Source organism: Octodon degus, unplaced genomic scaffold (genome assembly GCF_000260255.1).
Source record: "Octodon degus isolate 3935 unplaced genomic scaffold, OctDeg1.0 scaffold00013, whole genome shotgun sequence".
In the NCBI taxonomy this organism is placed as follows: Eukaryota; Metazoa; Chordata; class Mammalia; order Rodentia; family Octodontidae; genus Octodon; species Octodon degus.
This window is the reverse complement of record NW_004524589.1, coordinates 24,777,772-24,805,553: the sequence shown is the minus strand read 5'-3', so window position 1 is coordinate 24,805,553 and position 27,782 is coordinate 24,777,772. Positions and strand designations below refer to the sequence as shown.

The 27,782-nt window shown below is 41.1% G+C and overlaps 1 protein-coding gene across 6 annotated transcripts in view; it reads right to left on the bottom strand.

Annotated features, from left to right (window-relative positions):
* Klf12 (Kruppel like factor 12) overlaps nt 1-27,782 on the bottom strand; it is a 446,940-nt gene that overhangs the window by 2,035 nt on the left and 417,123 nt on the right. For all 6 annotated transcript variants that reach the window (XM_004626292.1, XM_023709630.1, XM_023709633.1 and 3 more), the window contains one exon: nt 16,316-16,473. In XM_004626292.1, coding sequence (XP_004626349.1) covers nt 16,316-16,473 — 158 coding nt within the window. The remainder of the gene's footprint in view (nt 1-16,315; nt 16,474-27,782) is intronic.

Sequence of the window (27,782 nt, the reverse complement as noted above, 5' to 3'; positions counted from 1 at the left end):
CACACACACACACACACACACACACACACAAATTACTAAGTCCTATAAATGACATGTACCCATAATGCTCACATGGGAAAGCTAGACCAATCGACTGCACAGGCTTCATCCCACTGTTCAATCAATGTTGTCTATGTGGGTTCTGGTAGGATGTAGCAGCCCTTCCAGAACAGAATGGGTATTTCAAACCTGTGTGATCGAGAAAGGCTAATGCACTAACCATGGGCCACAAGATGCCCTGAAAGGACTCCTTTCAAATAAAAGCCCACTGACTGTGCTGACCTAAAACCTCAACTTCTAATTCATTCTTATTGTTACAATAAAACAAACCCTGCATTTGTATGTGTCTCCTGACCAGAGTTGGACAGAAATTAAATAAAAATTAGTGAAACCTCTCACTTATAAAATTGAAAATCAAGCATGTAATTTATCAGGACAATGTTTAACAAGCCATCTCTGTGGTTTGGAAATTTACATCACAAACATGTTCTAATGCTGAACCTGGGACAAATCAACTCTTCAAAAAACTCTCTACCTTTTGGGCATTGTACGTAGTGCATGGGTGTCCCCTAAGTGCACCTCCTAGCTATGTCCTGGCCACAGAATCAGGATGGAATCACACAGGAAGAGAACTGAAGGCCAAGGGGCTCCTGCCCTGGGAACAGCACAGCTCAGCTGTGCAGTAAGAGGATGAATATTTCTCCTAGTGGGGAAGTGTCATGTATGATTAGACAAGACCCTGAACCCTGCACTCTACAGATAGTAGAGGGAGGGCCTCTGTCATAGACTGGCCCCAAAGAGAGGAGGGGCAAGAGGAAGCAACCAAGACTTCCAGGGCCAACTCAAGGAGAAATGAAAGGCTGGCACAGTCCCAAGGAGAAACTGGTGATCACCTGAGGTGATGTCTGATTTCCTTGTACACTTGGTGTAGGCATATAAAATGCTCTGAACGTGGTCCTCAAAAATAGCCACACCTTATCTTGGTACTTTCACTCCTAATACTTATGTTCTTTCCACCCGAAAACTTTATAGCTGGGGTTGGTCAACTATAGGCTCCAATTTTATATTTTTAATGACTGAAAAAATATCAAAGAGGAATCTGTATATAAAAAATTATACAAAATTTACAGTTGGTATTATTGTAAAGCAGTCCCATTGATTTGTTTACACACTGTTTCAGTTATTTTACAGCAAAGGCAGAAGTAAGCAGTTGTAACACAAAACACGTTCAGTGTCTGAGATCCTTACTATCTGGCCCTGTACAGAAAGTCCACTGACTCCAGGTAATAAGAAAGGGCACCCCTGCCCCTTGTGGGCTTTCAATGTGTTAGGCTACTGAGGCGCAGCACACAGTACATGCTGTTAATTGAGGATGGGGAGGCAAAGGAATATTTTGGTTATGCTATCTGAATTGTCAAGTTACAATCCTCAACTCAAAATATAAGAATTCTCTCATTAGTACACAGAAGTATTTCTGATCTTTATTTCATTTTCAAACATAAATTTAACTGTGAATATGTGCTTGTCATTGAGTCAGACAGGTGGGGTAGTTATATGTAAATTTAGTAAGCATCTTTTAAATACACATATTTAACTGATATATAAAAACTGTCCATACTTATGGGGGTACCACAGGCCACTGCAATAATACACACATTGTAATGTTTAAACCAGTTTTAATGTATCTACCTCTTCAAACTCATTCTTTATTAATGAAAACTTTCAAAACCCATCTTATAATTTTTTTTTTTTTTTTTTTTTGCGGTACCAGGGATTGAACTCAGGACCTTGCACGAGCCAGGCGAGCACTTATTCTACTGAGCTATCTCCCTGGCAAGGTTCTTGAGCCTCCCCCTGCTTTTTTGCAGTACTGGGGATTAAACTCAAGACCTTGCACTTGCCAGCCACTGCTTATTCTATTGAGCTATCTCCCCAGCCCCCTCCTCTTACAGTTTTTTGCAATGTGTGGCGTAATGCATTATCAGTAGTCTCCTCTGTGTCCCTGCCCCTACCTAACCGCACACATTCATCATCTTGCCTTCCTCTCTCCTGCGTACCTGGTGGTAACCCTATTCTTTCCACCTCTATAAGATCCACTTCTTAGAGCCCTTGTGTGAGTGTGACCATACGTATTGGTCTTTCTGTGCCTGGCCGCATGCGCTATTTCATAACAAACACTTTAAAATGAGAGTTCTGTGGGAAAGAGAGTGAATGACTGCCTTACAAGGTTCACCCAAGTTCTGTAAGAAGAAAAGAAGTATCTTTAGGATCTTTTCTGTTCACTGAAAAAGTGCCTACGAAAGTGAGGTCAGAATGGTGCCAGTGTCAGAAACGCTTCTCCAGGCTTCCCCTGGGAACCCGAAGCAGATCTCCGTCATGACGGAGCCCTGCTCCTTCAACTATCTTAGTACCCTCGTGTTGAGAAGGTCACCAGGAGCAAGGATGAGTCACCACCATGCTGCGTCAGGGCAAGGGTGATCCTGTGGGAAGGACCCCACAGTAGGAGTCCAGAGGCTACAAAGCATCTCTCAGATGAATATTTGGAAGGGGAAGAGCAGGGAGAGCACCAACGGGCAGCAAGAGTGTGTCTGAGGCCAGCATATGGAGCAAAGGAACAAGTGCAGAACTGAAAGACAATTCATGAGGTCGAAAGCAGGCACACGAGGTCATCAGAAAGACAAGGCTCGAGGTCTCAGGAAACCCTAAGAGACACTTCTGCCCCTCCAAAGAGACACAGGAGTGTGTATGCTTTTGGGGAGCAAATATCAACTTTTCTACTAGGGAAGAGAAAAGGGAAAAAGTGCATTAAAAAACAGTAAATAAAATTACTGGTTAATCAAGGACTTTTCCTTGTAAAACTATATTTTCTTTTTCACTGTTCAAAAACCAAAAATCCAGGCTGGCCCAAGAGCGCAGCAGACTAAAGCGCCTGCTGGGGCTTGGGGTTCAATCCCCGGGCCTGCTGTGCCACGCCCCCTCCCGAAGGCACACTGAGATGGCAATGGAGACTGGGCGTGGTGGTACGGCGCCTGTAATCCCAGCTCTTGGGAGGCTATAAACAGGTGGATCACTACAAGTCTGACCTAGTAGTGAGACCTTGAACACTGTGTAGACCCTTCCCTAAAATGCAAAAAACCTCCCCAAACCCCAAAATCTTATGCATAATATTTATTGCCTCCCTTGCTTCATTAGTAAAATAGGAGTTTAAACATTTTTTCTCTAAGAAAAAGGCGAAAAAAAAGAAAAGATTTCCTGCAGTTCTTCAAAATTAGAGGCTTAGGGCCGGGGAGATGGCTCAGTGGAATAAACGCTTCCTTGCAAGCGCAAGGGTCTGAGTTCAATTCCTGGTTCCGCCAAAAAAAAAAAAAAAAAAAAAAAAAGTGGTGAAAAGAAATAGGGGCTAAACTATGAACACCAGGGTGGAAGAGAGGGATCCTCCAGCCAGGCAGGGGCTGGCTTCTACGGCTCTCTCACACAAGACCTAGGTATCGATTACACCTACCAGCGCCTAACATTTCATTAGAAAGATCAATAAGTCATTAAATGCTCTCTCTGGACTAGTCAAGTTTTAGAAATGGATAAAAAATTTTACTAGGCCCTGTTTTTCATGGATAATGTTGATGCTTGTGTTCTGAAATAATTGAAAGGGTATATATTATAATGTACATTAAGATAATGGGAACTAACGCCACAGTAGGAATAAAAACTAATTAAGATGATAAATAAGTTTTTAAGATATACAGAAGTATGTGTAAATGAGCCCTAAAAGATACTAGTGAAGAACACAGTCTTTCTTTCATTCTGTCTCTTTCCCTTTAAAAACTTGCTAAATATTAAAAGCCTAAATTGAATTTTAAAAAGCCGGTGTTAGGAACAGAAGGGTAGGTGAATTTTCCACGATAATGTTCCTATGGAAAGAACAGGCGCAGATGATAAGTGAGGCGACACCTCTGGGCTCTGGACCGCTACACACAGCTGCTCTAAATCAGGATGAGCTGTGGCAGTGACAATAAACAGGATTTCCATTCATTTCTTTGGGGACAGTGAATTTTCCTTAGATTATTTAAACTGGAATTCTGCAAATGTGTTACTCCAAACTCCCTTCCCTGGAAATAAGCTAAAAATAAAGATGGCAAACCTCCTTCTTTGCCCCTTGTTCCTAGCCCACAAGTACACCTCCAAGTACCCTCTGGCAAATCTTTGAAAATTAATTGAATATTTTTGAAAATGACCTCAAGTTTTAATTCCAGCAGCAGACCATCACTGATTCTGGTTACTTATGCTAATCCCATAGAGAAAGGGGCAGGCTAGTTCTTCCGTCTTCACAGTATCACTTCTTTAGCAATAAGTCTTGGTATGTAATTTTGAGGTACGAAGTTGACATGTAAGAAATATCGAAGGACCCGAGCTGAGTGACTGGTGGCCAGCTGGGTGACGCCAGGCCACTCTCTGAGGTGGCATTTCATTAACTTCTAGGGTGTTAGTTCTGAAATGACTGTATGTGCCATGACGGAATTTTATGCCATTTTCACCTTTTGTATTTTAATAAGAGGTTGTGTGGAAAGTGATAAGATTCTCTTATTAAACAGATATCTAAAGATTAAAAAAATAGAACGTCCCAAAGAAGGCTTGCTATTTCTGGTTCTAAAAAGAAAACCTCCGAACTCTATGTTTAGAGTTCAGGTTAAATACAGCTTTATTTTGCATGTATAGCCAACTCTGTGTGTGTGTGTGTGTGTGTGTGTGTGTGTGTGTGAAGGCACATGTGTGTGTGTTTGCAGCTATTACTTAAACAAAGTAAGTGTCTTGGGAAAATAAAACATCAGAGTTTTTTTGGGGGGGTCTTAAAACAGTCATCACGAGCTGATTTATTATGAGAGGGCTGTCTCTTTCAATTTTGGTTAAAGAAAAGGATTAAGAGTCACTAAATACATTTCCATGCCATTTACCTGGCAGTCTAAAGAAAACATGAGGTAGTGAATAGATCCCCAAACCCATCAAACAAAACCTACTTTTTCAGGTACCTCCCATGTCACCATGTGACACGCCGAAAAGTAAATGTGAACAGAGGCAGCAGGAAGGTGCCCCTTCGTATTAAGATGATGTGTGAGCAACGAGCCCGGAGGAATGTGCAGGTGACAAAGGCCGCGTTAAACAAAACACCCGTGTTCTCATCAGCTTCTAGCATTTTCTCAAGCAACTGAAAAGGAGACCTTTTGCAACAGGAAGCCAGCACTTTTCTTAGGTTCAGAAGTGCATTTCTGAAATATGTCCCTGTTTAACTTTTATAAAGTTACAGGCCTAGACACTGACAAATGAGCTTCATTACATTCAAGGCTCAACATATTTGCTGTGACAATTTGTTTCACATGAGGAATGGTATTTGCATATGGGGGGGGGGGAGAAAAAAACCCAGAATCAAGATTCCTATCTGTCTTCTGGTTTCTGTTACATTAGTTCATGAAAGTTCACAGAATTTTAGATTGGGAAGGAAATTAGGTACTTTCAAGATGAGGAAATAGAAACTTTGACACCGAGGCCAACGCGTGAGTGTGGCTCACCTGAGTCATCAGGCTACCTTCCGCCTTCATTGATTGAGGTGGTCCTAACTGCCATGAACTCTGAAGTCACGCAGAACGTACGGCCAAATATAGGCTCAGCTGTGGACTTGCAAGTGGATTCTGGGTGGCAGAGCTAAGCTTCTTGTACCAGTTTTTCCATCCGTAAAATAGGGATCCTATTGATTCCTATGGTGTTTCTGTGAAATTTCAAAATGCAGAATGCCATATGCCTCGCAAATTGTAGGTTCTGTGGTCGTGGAATTCTAGATCTTTATGTTTTTGCAAATATAAATACTGTAAAGTTAAAATAGATCCTATTTGCTATTCTTAAGGAGGGTTGCAGTCACTTTTTCACTGCTGAAACATAGTAACCTACACTACAACTCAGAGGAGGCAAGGTTTACTTCGGCTCAGGGTCACAGTTCCTGGTGAGCTGGTTCCAAGGCAGAGGACACAGCGGAGGACAAGCTGCTTCTGTCATGGAGGTCAGAAAGCTCAATCTTCCCTTCATGTCCCTGGTGACCCGAATTGTGCCCAGGCCACTTGGGCAGGTCAGTGATCCCACCTCCATCTTCCAGTCACCTACCAAGAGCCCCACCTCACACCCAAGAATGAAGCTTATGGGCAGCATGCTCAGCTTAGCTCTAAAGAGAGGTGAGTTAAGGTTTTCTGGTAACTCAGTGCCAATCCTGACCCTGATTTTTAAAAATATTTAAGTACAAAACCACTGTGTGGGCCAAGGAAACCCATGATATTTTCACCCATTTATCTTGGCAATTTAATCAAACAAGTTACAATGTGCTGCTTTACTCTCCTGAACTGTGTGAAATAAACTGAAGATCCTCTCTATGTGTAAATGAGACTGAAAGAGTCCCTCCCCATGTAGCTTCAGGATGGGAATTTTGGATAAAATAGTATTTGCCAAGGCATATCACATTTCCAGGTATCATGTTTTGCCTGAGAGCTTTAAGGATATGAACTCATTTAACTTTGACAAATTCCCTCTGAAGTAGTTTCAAAAGCAGACCCCCTCAGTGCATGTCTCCCCCATTGTGTGCAGTGCTTCTCACCATTTAAGATGACTGCTTTAGTGAACCAGGCTATCTGCTCACAACTGGGTAAGCAAGCTCCAACCCTTGGGCTGGTGACAGCCACAGGTGCCTGCCTCGCAAGTGTGAGGCCCTGAGTTTAATTGCCAGTACCGCAAAAAACAAACGAACGAACAAACACAAACCTACAAGCAGGCTGTGATCTTGAGTTACCTCGGATAGGACAGACAACACTGTTAACACAGAGCCTAGCCCTCCTCACACTGAAATCAAATATAAATAAATGAAAATATGCTAGAATCAAATGCACTTTACTGAAAGTCAAAAGTGCAAGGTCAAAGGCCATTATTTTGGCTTGCAGTTTGCAGATGAAATCTCCAGACTGTGACAACACTTACTCTCCTGCCTGGTGACTGTGCCGTCAGTTTCTTTGGCAGAGACATTTTCCTTTATCTGTCACAGGAATACTTTCCTGGATCCTGATAATCCCTTCTTAGCTGCTAAGGTTCTCCTTGGCTTCCCCAACCTCCACCACAGCTCGTAAGAAAAAGATTCTTAAATAGCTGTACCTCAGACTCCTCCTAAGCTTTGCTGAAGTATAGGGCATTCTGACTGGAGACCACAAGGCTACCATCTGAATGAGATGTATTCCTCCTCACATTTGCTATCAGAGAAACATACTCTCATCAATACAAGGACGAACTTGAACTTCTAGTTGGAGAGATTTCTTGGGCTTTTCCTTACAGAAGTAGGACAAGTATTTATCTGATTGTATCTGTCAGGTCTGCCTTGCAAACACCTGGCCAGTGGTCCTCTCGGCGCACCCCCATCATGGAGGTCCTCCACCATCTGTCAACAGGAGCAGCTTCTAACGGTCTTGTCCTCTGTCCTGTGTTCTACTCACTACAGTTTACCGGTTGCCTTGTGCACAGAAAGCGTGACCATGTCCCTCCTGGGCTCCACAGTATGCTGTGCATGTCTGTACGGAAGTGCTCACATGGCATGCTGGGATGGAAGATCTTCCTGTGGTTTTGCTTGTTCATCAACAGGGTACTGAAGATGGCTTTGAGCAACCCCAGAGACTCACACAGTGCTTGGTGCTAACAGCTTTGTGCTTCTGCTGACTACATGCACAAACTACTTTAATTCAAGGACTTCCTTATGGGGCTGAGGGTGCACTCAATGGTAGAAAGCCTGCCTAGCATGCCTGAGGCCTTGAATTCCATCCCCAGCACTGTAAAGGAAAATAAAATCGTCTTCCTTCTCTTTTGAAAACAGAACATACATGAGTCAACATAAAGGTCACCTGTTTCGTGAAACAGCTTACTTTTCATGTTTTATTAATCCTATGATCTCTTCTAGACTAATAAATTTGAAAACATACTTTTGAAAAGGAAAACAGATTTGGGAGGTTTGATTTAAAACTCTTGCCACCTACAGATCTGCACAGAAGTATCTTATTTCAAAACTATGAACTATGAACTATGATATGTGATCAAGCCTCGTATTTTGTTGTACAAAAGAACATTATTTTAATCTTTAAGATCATATATTTATAATTCTTTTTATTGATCATTATGATTTTTAATTGTATTAATCACAGCGTACTATGAATAAACATTTTAATATATTTTAATGGACAATATACAGTCTGCCAATTCTACCAAAATAGTCTCTTAGTCTCAAAACCATAAATTTTGTTAACAGCAGTTACTTATGCAGTTGAGGATAGATGACCAACCATCAAAATCCAGTTATTCTCAATCAGAACTTAAGAAAGTACCAACCTTGGAGATACTATTATCCCACACCAGTCTTTTCAAATAGCTTTGATGGATATATTAAGGAAACAGAGCCAAAAGCAAAGATCCACAAGGATCCCATGGCAATTTTAGTTTTCCAGTGTCACTGGTGATTTATGAGCTAAGTAACATAAGTAGAATTAAAAAACAAAACCCACTTAAGAATAGATTTATTTAACTGAGAGAGTCATGGTAGACTGTTTTAGAAGTCTTTTCCATGTATAGGAAAAAAAAAAAGGCAATTTATTTTTAAAGTCAATTCAGTAAGGTAAGGCTTTTACAATGACATTGCAGCAAACACGCACAGCCCGGGCACCTGCACTCACGTAACTGAGCACCTTGGATCTGAAGGGCTTCTCCACAGTAATTCTCCCATAGGTTGAAACAACTCTCTCGCCACTGATGAACACAAGTGCAGCACTTTCATAGCACACTGCTGCCAATCCAGCCTGGCAATAGGTGGAAGACTCTTCTTATTTGAGGCAGCCCTGAGAAGTGTGTGTTTGTACAGGAAAGGGATGCTCCCCGTGTCCCTGTGGGCAGCACGCTCACTCCTCCAGCACAAACAAAGTTCCATCCCCACCATCTTGTGCCCTCCACAGAGGGTATGTGTAGAGATGGCTGTCTCTGCCCAAAGCCTGCTAGACTGGGGACTCTTTGCTGCCTCATCTTCACCCCACTTCCATAAGCACGCCACAGGCGATGAGGCGGGCAAGCACCAGTGGCTGCCTATTAATGCTGCTCCACGATGAATGGTTTGGGCTCAACAAGGACAATCTTAGCAGACTAAGAAAAAAGACCAACTTACACTACTGAAGAGCCTCACAGACAGAGCACGGAGCTCCCTCATGGTCTCATTACTTCTCCACATTCGAATGACAAGTGCTAATGGGTGGGTACTGCTGGTACACAGGTACAGGAATGCAGCTCTAACCAAGAGGTGAGTGGCTTATCTGAGACAGGGTGTATGCCAGGGGCACAGGTCCTAAAAAACTGTAGCCTCAGTCCCAGCTGCCCTGCTTTTGTGCTATCTGGCTATGGGCCGGAGTACTAAGCCTGCTCCCTGCAGGGATTCATATACATGATGAAGATAGCAAAGTGGCTGAGCACAACGCAGGGCGCACCACAGGGCCTCAGAAACACTGGCTCCCTCTGCTGGTGACCTCCATCTCATACCAACACCCTAAAGGCGCATGGTAGGCACCCTACATAAGCAGCTGGAGGTCCTCTCCGGGGGTCCAGTGGGTGGTCTTATCTGTTGTTCCTACTGCTTCACGGTTGCCCACATACCCATCCTTTCTGCTAACCAATCTCCACAGCAGGGAATGTGCAGCGTGCCGGAGGGCCAGGAGGATGGAATGGCTGTTTGGTTAGGAAAGGAGTATATACGGTCAGGAAGCTCAGCACAGGAGGCTGGGAGGCAACTTGGAAAGTAAATAGGTTACGGACTGAAGAAGGAGGAAGAGAAGAGGCACCCAGGAAGCCTACTTCAGTTAAGGGAAGCACAGGGCTGGGCTCCACAGAGCCAGGTGCATCTGCAGATTCATGCCCTTGTGCAGCTGAGGAAAAGGGTGCTCCTACGGATGCACCCTTGATTTAGCTCTAACTACTCCTGCGGTCTACAGTGTACTCACGGACCAGCTAGCTGAAGTATGGTTGTGCCTTTCTACCTCTGTAAAGTAAACCCTTTTCCAGGGACAGTGAATGCTCATTACACAGTTGTTTAGTTAAACCTATCTGGAATGGGTCATTATAAACAGACTGTGGTGCTTCAGTAAGTATGTAAAATACATCCCATAAAGGATTATTTATTATAATTGTGACAGAATGGGCTTATTAAACAAGTTGGCTTTATTCCAAATTTATATATATGCTATGCAAATTTTAAATTTAGTAAGAGTATGAAATAAATATTATATAAGTAAAGCACTGACTATATACTGGATTATCTAGATTTTTTTTCAATCAGTGCTCTCCATAATAACATATATATATATATATATATATATATCTATATATATATCTATATCTATCAGGCAGCTTCTCTAAGTTTATCTAAGAGGGTCAAAGAAAGATCCAACCTTTTGTCTCCTGACTTCAAGTTTAGCCCAACTTATATTTTCTTTTTCCTCGTTTATTACTCATGGCTGTGGTTTGTGCTCTCTAAAACTCATGTTGAAATTTAATCCCCATTATGAGATTAAGAGGAGGGAGGGGCACGAACCTTTAAGAGGTGATTAGGCCTTGCCCTCGTGAGTGGGTGAAGCCAGTCGAGCAACTGATGGATTAATAGATTAATGAAGTCATGGGTTATCGCCAAAGTTGGACGGTTAGAAGAGCCAGTTTGGCGTACCCTGTCTCTTGCCCTGTGCCAGAGACTGAGGGGCTCTGCTGGAAAGACATAAGGCTATCGTCGTCATACATGTTCCTTCGATTTTTGACCAAAACTTTGAGCTGAAGTAAGCCTCTGTTCTGTGTAACGCACTCAGTCTGTGGTACTGCGTGATTAGTGACAGAGACTAGACTAGGACAGTCTGCTGTTCAAGTTTCTGAGCTGTCTGCTCGGGACTTAAACAATTTACTAGCAAAGGATTTTTTTTTCCCTGAGAAATGTGTATTCAATACCAATTTTTTTATGAAATGCAAATTTAAATTATTTAATATTCAATACAATTCTTAAAGGATGGAAATCCACAGCATATAGTGTTTGTACAAAGCACAGATTGAAATGGCTTAATTTATATACTGCATATTCATTTAAATGCACTGCACACTGCATCGCGTAGAAAACTCACCCACTTTAGGGCAGTCACTCTTGAACCTGCTGGCTACATCAGAGCGCGGCTGCTAAGATATATTTTGTTCTTTCTCAGTGATTTATCGTCTTGGCATCACTCAGCCCTACTCTTTATGTAACGACTTAGTGAAGCCCATGTTTTTCTTTGTAGCAATCGCAACCACTTTCAGAATCTCACCCAGTAAAAAAAAAAAAAACGATGGCAAATTAAAAGCAAGAAAGACACGAGCAGAAATACATTGGCTGCAACAACGGATGAGGTAACAACAAAAACGCACAGGGCCTGCAGGGGCCTCGGGCCAGCGTGTCCGAAGAGGGCGTGTACCTGCGTGCTCCTAACATATGACCACATGCAACTAGTACATAATAAGTTAATGATGGCACTCGTCAATCACAAAGGCTTAATTTAGCAACTGGACAATTATTAAATAATGTATAGATTACTTCATTTATAAAGATAGGGAAGGACAAATTTCAGAAACTGCTTGCAGGAATGGGAGGGGAAGTTTATAGAAATAGGACGTATTATGTACCGACTCGCCACGAGGTAGCTCCTACGTAATGAAAACATGTACAACGACACTATTAATATACAGTAGGTTAGCATTTTGAAGGTAACATGCAAAATTCTGAGTTAATTATTCTTGGTAAAGCCAAACACGCAAGGTGTGGCTGCTTTAATTCGGCTAACTTTTAAGACAAATAGTTTTCAAATGAATTAAAATAATTATTAAACATGACTGGCTATTGAGTTTCACAGATATATTACCATGCAGCAAACTATAAATTTGGAGTATGAAATATTCCCAGATTCATTTGAAATCAATCTAATAACCCTTTTTAAAGAGACAAATCTGGTTTTAAATTTAACTTTGTCTTTTAAAAGATATATCAGTAAAATGCAATGTTCTGTGGAACTGCGATGGTTCATTTTAGTCATGACAGACCCAAGACTCCTCCTTTCAGACCCTTCGCTAGCTTAAACCAGATGGGTCTACTGCCCCATCTAGTGGCTGCATGAAGCACCAACGCCTCCTTTTTATTTGTACTGTATTTTAGAAATTGCTACTGCACTTATTGAAGAGAAAATAATGATCTTTCTAAACAGAAATACCAATTTTTTATGGAATGCAAATTTAAATTATTTAATGTTCAATACAATTCTTAAAGGATGGAAATCCAGAGCATATGGTATTTATACAAAGCACAGATTTAAATGACTTAATTTAAATGTACTGCATAATCCTTTAAATATACCGGACGCAGTATCTTAGAGAAAACCCACCCTTTTTAGGACAATTATTACTGAACCTGCTGGCCGCAGAAGCCTGCGACTGCTAAGATACATTTTTTCTCTTTTTCAAGACACCTTAACTTATTCTTGTTCATACAATATTGGCATTTCACACTACTTGCCGCATTTTCAAGTCATTATCTAAACTGCACATCAATGAAATATTTAATTTTAAATTTAAAAAGCTACTCCTCAGCATTTCTCTAAATTCCATGCTAACATCTAGAAAATGTTTCTCTTTCACATTCCTATAAATATGTTGAAATTGCTCAAGCCTAAATAGACAACCGATCAAGAACTAATGAAGCACAGAGAGCCAGTGTTGAAGCCAGAATCAGAGTGCGCTTCTCATAGAAGGCCCTCCCTGTGCCTGCCCCCTGCTCCCATAACGTGTGTGACTTTCAAAAGTCATCTGTTCTTACCCTAAATGCCACATTAATTATTGCTGGTCACACACAAGTAACTTAATATGCCTGAGGCAAAGGGAAGGTTAAGAAGATGTTTATTAAAAGCATGTGAACCAACCTGAATTTCTACAGAACCAGTGTTCATTACATTCTGAACATTCAGTTATGAAATCTTGTAAATATTTATAAATTAGAAGCCAGTACAAGATCACTTTGAACCAGTGACAGCAATTAACCTAATTTTAGTTCTTCTTTTTTCCTCTTTAGAAATAAAGCTACTGATTGATGGTTTAGGAGACTGCCCGCACAGGGACAGCCCTCTGTTGGTGTCCTGGGGCACTGGTTCCTTCCTCTCAGTGCACGTACACAAATTGGCAGATATGCAAGGCCCTCCCACGAAATGGCACTGACACAGAACTGACACATGCCTTCTCATATACTGTAGGCCATCTCTGTATTAGTTATAACACCAATTTGAAGCCCATGCTGGATAAACAGGTGCTGTACTGTACTGCTTATGGAATAACACACACACAATCCATGTTCAGAGCATGTGCAACTTTTCCCCCGTTTCCATCTAAGACTGGTTGATCCCGCAGAGGTGGAACATGCAGATACGGATAGCACAATTTCTGTGCTAGGCAGACCAATGGATTTGACACGTCTTGGCTTGGGGCAGGGACTTAACAAGACTATGCAGATGTAGGTACAAGAGCATGAGACATGGGCTGGAAGGAGGACAATTCAGTGAGCCCTTAGCTATTAAAGAATGTGTGCCTAAGGACAGTCACCTGGAGAGAAAACATTCTCACAGGCTTTCACAGAGAGCAAATTGGTCAAGCAATGGCTGTGACTCATCCACATGGCTGACACTGACAGAAGATCTGCAAATTGTGGTACTGGGTTACAGGATAAATCCAGAGGGTACTTGACTGACCTTATCAGATACAAAAATTACATTTCTTGTTATATAGGTCTTGCTTTAATCTTGGTCTTAACCATCCAGCAGAAAAGTATAAAAATGAGGTGTATAAAGTAAAGCCATATTAATATGCTGAGCTATGAAGGGCTCAAGTCAATAACTTCTGTGGATAACCCACTACTATTGTGGACTGCTGGACTGTGTTGGATTGTTTTGCTGAATTCACGCACCTACATTATTTAGATGCCAATGGAATACCCATTTCTGACACGACTGAACAAAAAAAGGGGATATAAAGGAAGGACCTTTTTGTTTTTGTATACACTGAATAGTTAGGATAGATACACAGCTACTTTCGCTTAATTCAATGAGAAGAAAAATTTGTACCAATAGTGTTTGGACAGGATATTCTGTCTGCATCTTGTACTGTGGATAACCACTGAGAAGATAACAATGTACAATGTATTAATTATTGAAACTGTCCTATTAGTTTTGAAACTGTCTCATTGATATTTGTTTCTCAATAAAATAAAATTAAAAAAAAAAAAGATTTAAGCTACACCTGGATAAGTTCTGTAGCTTATGTCTTGGGGATTCTTCCTTGAATCTACTTTATTCAATAGCCCAACCATTACTGGCAAAGATGGAGGAACTCATTTAGGAAAGAGAAGGTGGGAGGAGAGAGGATGGTTTGAATCATTTCAATTTATTAGGATAATGGGCCAAACCAATAGAGTGGATAGAGAATTACTATTTCCCAGACTGGAAGATGCATGTGCAGGCTGCAGAATGCTGATTCTGTTCTCCACCTCCAGCCAGCACCTACACCCTTGTGACACCGCAGCACTGAGTCCCTCGGCAGTACATCTTCCTTTATTTCACTCTTCGTCATGTGGATAAGTAAAACGGAGGTGTCTACATGAAAAGGAGGCCAATGTGTATTCTCGAAACACATATTCTCAAGGAGGATGGGAATAACACAGAATATGTGATGATTCCCTGAAGACATCAGTTTTCTAAATAGAAACGACTCCATAAATGCAGTCTGTCATATGGCCCGGTCATACTTCTTGCTCTGGTTTGTGCTTAGTGAGTCCTGATGGACGCAGCATGTTTATTTGACTTCCATGTCTTTACACTTATTCATTGACTTAATGATAAAAAAAATTGATTTAAAGGAAGTACCACAGATGGAAACATCTCATGGAGAAGCTCAGAAGCAGGGAGGGGGAGGATGTGGAAAGGACAGCCTAAAACATGCATTCAGTAACCACCTTAGAAAACAGCGTAACTTGCTAGATGGACAAATGTAAACTCTAGATTCTGTAATGCTTTCCTGACTTAGGGAAGTCTCTCAAGTCGCAATTTCAATGCACAACAACAATGCCCACCCTTGAGGTTCAGAGTTCTGGGCCTGCTGTGCAGGTGGACAAATAGCCTGATGTAATAACATGGCAAGCGACGAAGAAGCATGACTTAAATGACTCTGCTACCTTGGCTTGGAAAGTGGTTTGCGTCACGTGGTTGTGTTTTTGATGGGAGTCTCATATGGATGCCCACACTGGAATCTGTTCCACTTGATGCTTCCAGTGAGAGGAAACATTGAAGTCTGAGTGCTGTTGAGTACAGGCACAGGGCCAGGCTGCTTGCTGTGAGGCATGTTTCACCAGGACACTGTGGGAAGGCATTTCCCTCTCCTACCTGGCCAGTGAGGGTCAGCCTCCTATTTGCCGTCACTCTCCCAGGCGCGGTAGTACGATTGTGGGCTCTTTTCTCATCTTCAGTCTTGCTAGTTCCCCCTAATGTGGGCACACAGGAGCACCCAGAGACCCAGGGGACACCAGCTCAGGAGCACAGAAGGTAGAGGGTGGGTGGGCAGGGGCTAAGCGACACATCCTTAGCTCTTTTCCTGGGTGAGTGGGTGAGCGAGGGGATGGATAGAGGGATGGCGGGCAAGTCACAGAATTACCTGTGCTAGCGACTTTTGTCTCTAAAACATCCCCACCCGCACCACACCAAAACCAAAACCAAACCAGTGGGAACAAAACAGAGTATGTGGAAATGTTTATAAAACTTTTCATAACTTACGTGCATGTCAATTTTAGTTTGTTTCTGTTTACTGTTAAAGGAAAAAGGATCAAAAGGAGAGCAGCATGACGTCAAGGGGAGGCAGGTAAGATGTAAGAATGAGAACTCTATCCATCTTTGTGTGTTCTGTGCCAATGGATATTAAACCTGATAAACTTCATACTAAGACTTCGCTTTTTTAATGGAGAAAGACAGGCAGGCAGGCAGGCAGGCAGGCAGACACACAGACACACAGACAGACAGACAGACAGACAGACAGACAGACACACACACACACACACACACACACACACACACACACACACAAATTCATTGTGCCTAGAAGGACGATTTAAATACTTTAGGGCAGATGAAAGATAGGTCAGGGTAGGCTGCGATGCCCTGCGGAGCGGTACCTGTGTGTGTCCTCCGGTGAGCCTTCAGGTGAGAACTTTTTGTGTACACTTTGTTGCATCCCTCGAAGTCACATCTGTGGATCCGCCGTTTCCGGGAGTCTGGGGATTCGGACCGTCTCTGGCGTCTTGTGCTCTCAATACTAAATGGTGAAATGGAACTGGAGAAAGGAAAAGCAGAGTCCCAGGTGAGAAGTGCGTCCCTCCACTCTGTGTCTCGTGGCCTGAGAGACACAGGCCTGGACCACACTCCCTGCTGCCACTTTCCTGGACTCCTCTTGGTTCCTAAACCCCGGAGTCAGACAGCTCGGCTTATTTCTGACCAAACAGTCCCATGCAGAGGAAGGCATGCTTAAAAGGACAAAAGCAGCAGTGGCCTAAAACCAAGTGAAAGCAGCGTCAGGTGAGCAAGTCCCTGTTATCAAAAGAAAGCGTCTGGGGTAGTAAACCAACACCTTAGTTTTGAAGTTCAGAATATCCTCTTTAGAGACTATTTTAGGAAGTCCTGCCATACACAAGTGAGAGGATGAATGCATTTAAAAAGTACCAGGAGTAACTGAGCTGAGTAAAGCCATGATGCCCGCTGCAAAACAAGTGAGGTCGGACTGAAAGTGATGACGTCAGTGCATCACGAAAGTGACTCACGACAGGCTAGTTCTGTGCACTGAAACATACCTGCCATTTAACTTTTCTCCTGGTAATTTTTCATGGTGATGAATAAATTACATTCTCTTCAGAGATCAGCTGTACTACTATTATTTATTTTATTTTTTTGGCTAGCTCAACCTACCCTGAGGGTGGGGCTGGGCCATCATGTGGTGCCGGGGATGGAACTGTGGTCCCCTGCACCTGCCTAAGCGTGCCTAAGCAGGCGCTTTAGACCACTGAGCCATCTCGCCGACCCCTGTACCACTCTCATTTTAAAAAAGTTTTAGCTGCTAAGTCTGCCCTGACTGGCACGTTGCTTCAATGAGCCATTAGAAAAACAGGCTTAGGCTGTAATATTAGGTAACTAATTAACACATACCTTTTTCAAGCCTTAATCTTGAGATTATTTGAGAAAGATTATAATTCATCTTTTTTTAGTTAGCCATGAAATTCTTTAAAATTATAATGAAACATGATAAAAAGCATTTCTACCCTAGAAATTTACCACTTCATTCTCATATAGTTTGTTTATGCAAGATAGGCTTCTTTTAAAATTAGTTTTTATTAATGAATCACCTCTTAAATAAACTAAACATTGAGCATAAATATAAATTTCCCCCTTATCTTCTACCACCTCCCTGATCCATTCTTTTTAGTTATGTTACATATCTGTATTCGTAGAAATTCCTCGTACTGTCAATTGGAATAATGTAAATAATATCATGCTGATCAGATAATTCTGAAAAATCTTCTACCCTTGCCCTTTCTGCATTCAATATTAAGCATGTGAAGTTTATCCATATTGATTAAATGTGATATTTGAAGTAGCGTATACTATAAATTATCAATTCTCAGATGCATTTTTTTTTCACATTTTAGCATTTCTAATACCAAGAAAGGTCTTGCTTGTTATCCTTTATTTTGGAATAATTTTCTCTTTATTGGTACATACAGTAATGGCGCACTTTACAACAGATGACATTTCAACTTCAGCCAAAGGTGAGTAAACTCTTTCTATAGAGATGGACAGTATATACTGTATTTCAACTGTGAGGGCCTTAAGCTCTTACATCATAACTAATCAACTCTGAAATTGCAGAATGAAAGCAGCTATAGATAATATATTAACAAAGAAGCATGGTTTCAATAAAACTTTATTTATAAAACAAGTGGCTTGTATTTAGTTTGTAGCTATAGGTTTTGGACTCCTGACTTTGATGAAGTAAGCTAGTAGCCCAATAAATGCACATTCCAGAGTTTAAAAAAAAATCTATTTCCTAAGTGAGAGGTGCATACACTATTTCTGATACTGTTTTAGCATATTGCTCCAATAATTTTTCTAAAATGTCTCCTCCTATACATAGAGCTTTTAGGTTTTCAACACATTTTTTTCCCTTCTACAAATGACAGATATCGCAGCTTTATCTTAGGTAAGATCGAGTATGAATGACATTTGTCCATCTGTGCCTAAAACAATCTGACAAAGGATATATGTTAAAGTGAACAAATGTGTGCTAAGTAAGGCTAAGCAAATGTTCTCAGCCTTGGCATCAATCAGCGTAGATCTGTGGTCTTCCGAAGAACTGAGTCAGTCACGGGAGCAGGAGTCTACCACAAAAGAGACAACAGAGTAGCTGGACTGCCCCATGGAAGAGCAGTTTCAGTGCAACTCGTCCTCTGTTTTCTGGCACTGGGTATGAGTGTGAGGTATAAGGAAGATTGTGTTCCACAACATGGAGAGAGCAAGTGATTGTTGAATATGTAGTCACAAAAACAAATAGGAATTTGGCACCAAGGACCTCAAAAAAAGGGGGTCATTTACTGTGTTGTGCAATGTTTAACATCTTTTTCAACAAAAATGACAGGTATTTGTCTCTTAAATTTAAAACTTAAAAATCAGCTGGGCCTGATATAGCATTTAGGAGGATGAGGCAGGAAGATCTCTGAGTTTTAGGACAGCCTAGGCTACAAAGTAGGTTTAAGACTGGCCTCAACTACATAGATACCCTGTCAAAAAAAAAAAAAAAAAAAAAAAAAAAAAAAAAAAAGAAAAAAAAAGAAAAAAAGAAAAAGAAAAAAGAAAAAGAAAAGTCTGTAGAAGTCTAAATGTAGCACTGCATTAACATACATATCCTTTTGGCTACAGTTGATATTAGCTGTTTATCTTGTTAAGTATTCGTGTATATCAAGAAAAATAAAAAGTGATTTTGAAATGAAAACCTACTAACTACTATCCAGACATTAAGGAACCAAGAAGCAAGACTGACAAAGTCCATCCTGTATGGCTGGCAAAGAAAGGTAAGCAAAGGCAAAGGCCATGGAGTAACATGAAGCTGATTCAGAGAAACATGAAGCTGATTCAGAGAGAGCTCGCAATTTACATCAATGGAGGACATGTCAGGTGGGTGGCCTCACTGCCGTGAGACCTCACACCTTGGTTTTCCTCATTCAAAAACAATTTTAAGTCATCATGAAGAACAGCCACTTAAAGCTATCCATGCAATAAAAATAACTTTAAAGACACTTTTTAAAAAGGCATTTGTAATGACTGGTTGCAGTCAATAAAGCTAACTTTGCAATTCTATTCAATTCTCCCATGACCCCACACTTAAGTGGCAGGGAAATGTTCAGAAGATGGGGAGGAACCTTTGTCTAAATTATGTCCTTCAGAACTACTTGATCTCTATGTAGAAAAGTGGGAAAGTAAGTGGGTGTCTTAGCTACTTTTCTTGTTCTGAAACAAAATACCTGACACTAAAAGTTAAAGGAGGAGAGGTTTAGCCAACTGACAAGTTTGTAGAGGTTTCAGTCCATAATCAGCTAGCTCTAAAGGCAAGGCAGCATGGAAGAGGAGAATAGTTCATGGTGGGAAGATGACAGGAAAAGCAATAAGAGAGGAAGGGATGACTCTTTCTGTCCCCTCTATTATATGCAGGCTACCCGCCCTAGGGCAGGTATTACCCTCACATCCTTAATCACAGCCAGAACTACACCACCCTGGTCAGTAGGCTGATTTAGTAGTCACACACCTCTGACCTCAGCACCACACACTCTAGACCCAGTTACCCATGAAAAATCTGCCCCCTATGAGGGGGGTACATGAGGCTTTGGGGTACATCTAGACACAAACCATAACAGCAGGGATGAGGAAAAGGGGGCCTAAAGCTCTACAAGAATATCAAATCCCAAGAAGAGAAGACAGCCCAATGCCAAGACCAACAGTCGCCGTATCAGGCTACAGCACATTCTGTGGTTACCACGCTGGATGATGGTGAGGCTGGGGGTTGGATGATGGCATCAGCTGAGGCCCATCCATGACCAAGTCCAGGACCATGACAGCCAAGGATTGCTGCCAGGTAACTTCTGACCTCTAGAGCCCAGGGCTGTGTAGACACTCAAGAAAAGTTTGCTAGGTAGAATGACTAAATGAATTTAGTCAGCTATTCTTAATTTTTATTTTGATATAGTTAACAAATATTTAATTGGTCAATAAACATTAACCAATTAGTATGTTCCTTGGTCTATAAGTCTTCACATATTGGGTTCTTAATTCCTCCCTGTCTTAGTTATTTCTCTCTTGTTCCTCAGATAAAATATCTGATACTCAAAGGCAGAAAGGTTACTTAGCTGCCAGTTTATAGAAGTTTTGGTCCACAATGGTCCAGCTCCAGGACAAGGTCACTCATGGCAGAGGGGCAGTAGTTTATGGCAGGCAGAAGACAGCAAAGTCAACAACTGATCTTAACAGCACCTCTCTCTCCCTTTAATACTGTATTCAAGATGCTGGGGTTAGGCTAGTACCATAGCAATAGTGAAAAGATCCCACATCACACAATCCCAGCATCACACATTCTAGATTCAGCCGTGTCAGAAGAGCCCACCTCCCATGCCTGCATGAGGCTTTGGGGGTAAATCTAGACACAAACCATAACACTCACCCTTCTACCCCTTCCCTCAAGATTCATATTCCAAATGCTATTAGACATCAGGGCATCTGTGTCTTTGTTAAAACATGCATACAGAAGGGACTGAGTTCTTTCCCCTAATTTCAAGAGGAGGGTATTCTGAAACATGACTTATAATTAAAATTCCTAGTGTGAGGCCACTGTGACAGCTATGTAGCATGGTAGTACACTTAAGAGTCAAAAGTGCTTTGAGTCCGACAAGCATTCAGGTAAGCAGTACGAAGCACAGGAGTGATCCTGGTTTTCAGCTGCCCCTCTCAGTCTGGGGCTGTCCATGAGTGTGGGCCTATGGCCACAGCAACTTGTCATGCTTCAGGGTCTCTGCTCTTTCCTTCCTGTTCCCTCTACACAATGTATCTGCTATTCACAAAGCACTGGCAATGTCCTTCAATACTTTGGTGCTTCAAAAACTGGACTTGTTCTACAAGATCAGAAATGTACAAGATGTTACTGCCTTTGCCAGCACAGAAGTCTTGCAATTATCCTCGTTATAATCTCAGTATGAGGCAACGCAGTTGTAGCTGCATTCTCAACTGCAGTACTAAATACATCTGTACAGTGCAAAAGAGCAATACGTAAGGCCCACTCCCTTCCCCAGGAGGTTGGCCAGTTGGAGGAGCACGAATGCCTGTAGGGGCCTCCTGGCACCACGTGGTGGTGACAAGGCCTAGAGGGAATGGGTGAGTGAATTATGACTGCAGCTGCAGCACTGTCCTGCCTGAAACGCAAGTTAAATTAGAATGACACCCAGAGAGGCTGGAAAAGTCACATCCAGAAACAACTCCATTTAAATAGAAGGTACCGTGTGGCTGGCATGAAAGAAATTAGGGTTAACTGTAATCAGCAGGTAATAAAAGACCATTTGTCATGGGTGACCTGAGTGTGACGACATGCCCTTCACTGAAATTGGAGTTCCTATAGGAGCTAAGAAAAAAAAGGCTAGGACATGTTTTCAAGGCTAGAAGAGGACACACAAAGAAAATTTGAAAATAAAAGCAGGAAACATGGCCACGGGGAAGTATGTTAGCAAATCTCAAGCTCACCATCTCAACAGGGCTCCACGAAGCCGGAGGATAGTGAGGACACTGGTGGATACCATTAGTGGCCATCTCTTACAATGAGGAAACTGAGAAGGTGAGGCACAGCAAGCCAAAGATGGTGGCTTTTACAGGATTTGGACTCAAGTGGGTGATTTCAGAGCTGAATCTTAGCTATTTCACTGTACTGATTCAGACAAAGAGGTAGGCACTGTAAACTACCATGTGGTAAAACAGGAAAAACAACATAGTAATTGGTATCAAGTAACTTTTTTCTCTGATCCAATTATGTGAAACAATAGCACATCAAACATTCCTAGATGTAGTCTTCTATAAGACCCTTATGCATTAATAATTTTAAGGTAAGTTGAGCAGCATGTCATATATTTACTATTCTCTTAAGAAAATAGTTTCTCAAATATATATATATATATATATATATATATATATATATATATATATATCTGATTGAATCCAAGAGCGTATGCCAGAAGAGTACTTTTATCACCAAACCATGCCAAGTGTCCTTTTTAAGAGTGGGTTCTCTTCAAGTTCTCCAAGTTGGCCTTGAATGGTCTATCTTTCTGCCTCAGCCTCCCAAGAAATGTGATTTCAAGCACGGGCCACCACTCCTGGCAAGAAAATGACTTTTTTAAACCCGCAGCTGGTGGTAGGATATGTCGGAGCCATTAATGCCACAGAATTCACATTTTTCCTGCCCATCCCGTCTCATGTACAACTGTACTAAAATCAACTGAGTTGGCTGCATGACAGAGTCACCTTACACAAAGAGGGGCACTGCTGTGAGAAGTACATTTCTTACTGGTTTCAGAGTTTATTTTAAAATTCTGATAAAGACATTTAAGCATCACCCACAGGAACTCATTACGTGTCTGTCGTAGAATACATGTAAGGAGAACAACTTTCTTGCTAGTAATCAAATACCACCTTGGGAACCAAGTGCCCAGGCCACAGCCAGAGGAGAGTAGAGAAGACGCTGCATCAACCGGGACTTACACAAATCCCAGGCAGAGACTGCTCACACCGCTAGGCCAGACATCCACTGCTCTGTAGGCTTTCTCTTAGCCGGCAGGTGGCCCTCAGAAGCCTCTTCTGTGGGATAACATACCTTCCTCCCCTTAAACCACATGCCCCTTTTCTTTCATTGGTGACATGAACAGGGGAATGCGCTATTTAGAGACTGTCACTCCCTAATCTCCAGGAGACCCACCCCAAAGTAGCATGGATTCGTCAGTGTAAGATCTTCCTTCATCCCCATCTAGCTTCCTCCATAAAACCGGTACTGAACAGATGGAATTCTAAGATTAGTAGCTGCCACCCTTTCCAGAAGCCGTGGCTAAGACATACTACCACTTCACATGTGAATCTGGATTCCATAAAAATGTTTTCACAGAATGTATAAATCAAGAGCAATGTATTTGCTATCAAGTGTCAAGAGCTCAATCTCAGCATATACTCAAATCAGTTTGCACTTTTTTCACATGAAGAGAATATGTCTGAGATACACGCTAAGTATAGTTTTGTTTTCATAAATAAAGTCGCCTGCTAATCTGATTGGAAGAGAATGGGTTTATGAGAGCGTTTCTGGATGTGAGCAGCTGGGATGAACTCACAGTACATCATGGTTTTACTTAAATATAGTAACCACCACTAAGTGTTTCTCCTCATCATTTTCTACACCACTAAAAAATTCAAAAATCTTACAGGCTTATCTTCTTGTTCTTTCTCTCTTTTTTCATGGTATCTTAGCAAATAAGATCATCAACTGTGTCAGGAAAATTATTAAAGAAAACAAAGTTGAGAACAGTAATCACAAACAGCACTAGTCATTCATGGCATTATTAATGTCTTTATTATCAAGCTTTTATGATGAAATCAGACTACCCGTGAAAGAGGAGTGCTTGTCAACAAAAAATAAATCTATTTCAGATGTACAGTATCTAATCAATATAGTTACTTTGGGGAAAGCACTATGCACTGTAAATATTTTACCCCTGAAAAGAATTCATAATGCAGGGTGAAACAAGGGCTCTGAAATAAAAACTTCTGAATAACATTAAACACACCCACTGAATGGAAGACACAAAACTTGCTTGAAGCCAGATTTGGTGGTGCATGCCTGTAATCCCAGCACTTGGGAGGCTGAGGCAGGAGGGTCGTGGTGAGTTAGAGGGCAGCCTGAATTGCACTGCAAGACCCTGTCTCAAAACCAAAACTGAAGCCAAAAAGCAAAGCCAAAAGGAATCAAACCGAAAAACAAAACTTGCCGAAATATTTGGAGGAACATTTTCACATAATTTCTGCAGAAAACACTGGTTCAATTTATGTTTTAAAATTTGTTTATGCCAAGAGCCATAGCGTAATGATTTCAAAAACATCCTAGGTCAGAATGGGTTACAGTAACTATTTGAAGGCAAGCCCTGCCCTCCTTGCGCTGGTCCAGACCCTCCCTCAGTCCCATTCTGCCTCATATCCCTACAACACTTTTCTAACAGCCTATCCATCCTACCCATGTGGCTCTCGATATGCCTGATTTTGAGATGCTTTAAATCGTGATTATTTAGAAAAGCAAATCTTACTTAGCTAAAGATACAAAAGCTGCAGAAGAGTAGAGACAAGGCCTTATACAGTACACCTTCTGTATTATCAGTAGATGTCTGGAAGGGAAGGAAAAGAAGAGAGGAAGAGCGGAAGGGGATGGGGGGAGCCTTTCCTACTTCTGACAATTTTCCATGCACATCAACTAAAGCCTCAACCAACCTGATCAAGGCCAGCACTGGAGAGGAAGAAATTCATTTCTTCCACATCAGAAGGGTCTTACAAACTAGATTCACGAATATGGTAGCACTAAGGACCTTCCCAGACAAAGGCAGTCTATAATGAATACAATGACACATTGTGTCTTAAATATTAAAGTATATAGGATGCTTCAAATATGCAATTCCAATGAAATATTGGAATGCAACCATATCACAAACTTTTGACAAGGCTAGCAAAACAAGCTTCATCTATTTCACGGTGATCATTAACTATATCTGTGTTCCACTAGAAGCTTATTTTATTGAAGAGCATTGCAGCTGTATCAGCTAACTAGTATTTAGGCTTACATCAATTATTGGAAGTTTTTATTGCACATATGCGGATAAAAAAAACAACAAGACCAAATCAGACTCACTGGCAGTGCTCCACCTGAGTATGCCATGGTCAAAATGACTATCCCATTCGGAAGAGGAGATATTTTGTTTGTTTTTATTCTCCTTCCTGAAAACGTCACCTTATCTTCAAATACTCTCCTAAGTGAGTATTAGACTAGTGGGGAGAAATATGACTGATCCAATTTAATACTTGTGACACACTTAGAAGAAACCGAGGCTTGGGAAGATTCCACTAAGCTCCAAGATGCCGAAGCTGAACAGTGGCGGAGAGGGATTTAAACATCAGGCTTCCTGTCCCCTAAAACTAAGCTCTGCCACTTTTCCGGTGGGGCTCTGGGAAGACGTGTGTGATAATTCTTATTTATGAAGGAAACCTTGCTTGGCAACATGAACGCTCTTTCTGTTTTCATCAGACAGAACAACAAATCCCACTTGATCTACTTTTTTGCTTTGGTTGCTAGGAAAGTCAGACATTATAAGATCTGATGTGTTTACTTCCCACTCTATAAGATTAACCACAAAACTATAAAATTTTAATTTTATGTGATTTTTTCAAATGCATGTATCATGATATTTGTCCTGAATGAGGTTTGTCAATGATAAACGCAGAAGCAAAAACAAAGAAAAGAACAAGTTGTTCTCTAAGCTGAAGGAAGAAGAACGCAGAGTTGTGGGTCACTCTCTAGTACTGCTAGACCCAGATGTGCGTATGTACAAAAACACTTCAAAATAAGTTGAATTTGAAGCTTAATTCACAGACTTTTAAACTTTTGCAACTAATAAGCTCATATTATTTTTAAGAAAAAAGATGAAAATCCTGATTTTATTTATTTAGCACCAGAGATCGAACTCAGGACCTTATGCTTGCCCAGCAGGTGCTCAGGCCACTGAGCTATCTTCCTGGCCCAGAAAATTCTGATTTTTTTTTTTATAGAAGAAAAATACACAGGACTCAGTCTGAAAACACAGACAAGTCATAGCTTATTATGAAGTATCAGGTATGGTGCCTTAGAATTTAATCTCTGATTTTCAAATACTCCTATTTCAAATGTACACTTAATAGTAATGACTAAATGGGATTTTTAGAAAGTGTAGCTAACAGTAATGCCCATCATATCCCCTACACTTAACACTGTTTCTCTTTTTTTTTTTAAAAAAAAAAACTATGAAGATATACTATGAATACCATAAAAATCACCCTTATACACTGTATATTTCACATTTTCTGGGCAACAATCAACTTCCTCTAGTTCTGAAGTGTTTTCATCACCTCAAAGGAAAATCTACGCATTAGCTTCCCTCTAGATCTCGGCAACTCGTAATCTGCTTTCTGTCTCTATAGATTTGTCTCTTCTGCACCTTTAATAGAAAGTGACTAATACAATACATGGCTTTTGTGTTTGCCTCTTTTATCTTAGTATGAAGTTTTCAAGATTCATCTTTTGGTGTGTGTTAATATTCTATTTCTTTTTATTATCAAATAATATGCCACTGAATGTATATATTGTATTTCATTTATCCAGTGAGTTGATGTCACTTTTCAGCTATTGTGAATGATGCTGCTATGAATACCATGTAGAATTTTTTTATACGATCATGTTTTCAAATCTCGATTACAACCTGAAAGTAGATTACTAGGTCATAGAGTAACACGATATTTAATATTTTGAAGAATGGCCATTTTTTCAAAGTCAATGAACCATTTTATAATCTTTCCAGCACCGTGAGGAAGACTCAGTCTCTCCACGTCCTCCCACGCCTCACGCCTGTCTTCTTAATTTTAGCCATCTTTAAGGAACGAAGTCACGTGCTCGTAGTTCCAACTCCCGTTTCCCTAGTGACTACTGATGCCAGCAATCTTTTCAAGTGCTCACAGGCCCATCTATGTATCACCTTTACAGAAATGTCCACTCAAGTATCTGCCTATTTTTGAACTGCCCTGACTTTTTGTTGTTGTAAGACTTTTGATATTTTGAATATAGATCACTTATCAAGAGATTTATTAATTATTTTCTTAGGATTATGTTGTCTTTTAGTTACTTTTCTCATTGGTAAGACAATATGCCAACACCCAAACTTAAAGAGGAAAGGGTTTATTTAGCTCACAATCTGTAGCATTTTGGTGTATAACCAGCTGGCTCCAAAGCAGGGTGGTTCATGGCCACAGAGGACAACAAAAGCAACAAGAAGACACAAGCTGCTTTCTGTCCCTTACATTGTACCCAGTCTGCCAGTGTAATCACTGGACTAAGCCAGCAGTCACCTACCTTTACGCCCAGTAGCCTTAAACCTTGATCCTACATTAAACTCTGAACCAATCACAAACTCTAGATTCAGTTACCTCCCAAAAAGCCCTATCTAAAGTACATCACGACCAGGGAGTTAGCTCAGTGGCATAAACGCCTGCCTGGCAAGCACAAGCTCCTGAGTTCGATCCCCTGGTACTACCAAAAAAAAAAAAAAAAAAGTACATCAGGCTTCTGGAGGTCATCCAGGCACAAATCACAACACGTTCTGAAAGCACAAATGTTTTAAATTTCGGTTCTCTTAAATTTTGTCATATTGGGGCTGGTGAGATGGCTCAGTGGTCTAGAACACCTACTTGGAACAGGCTAAGCAAAGCACAGGGACCGCGGTTCAATCC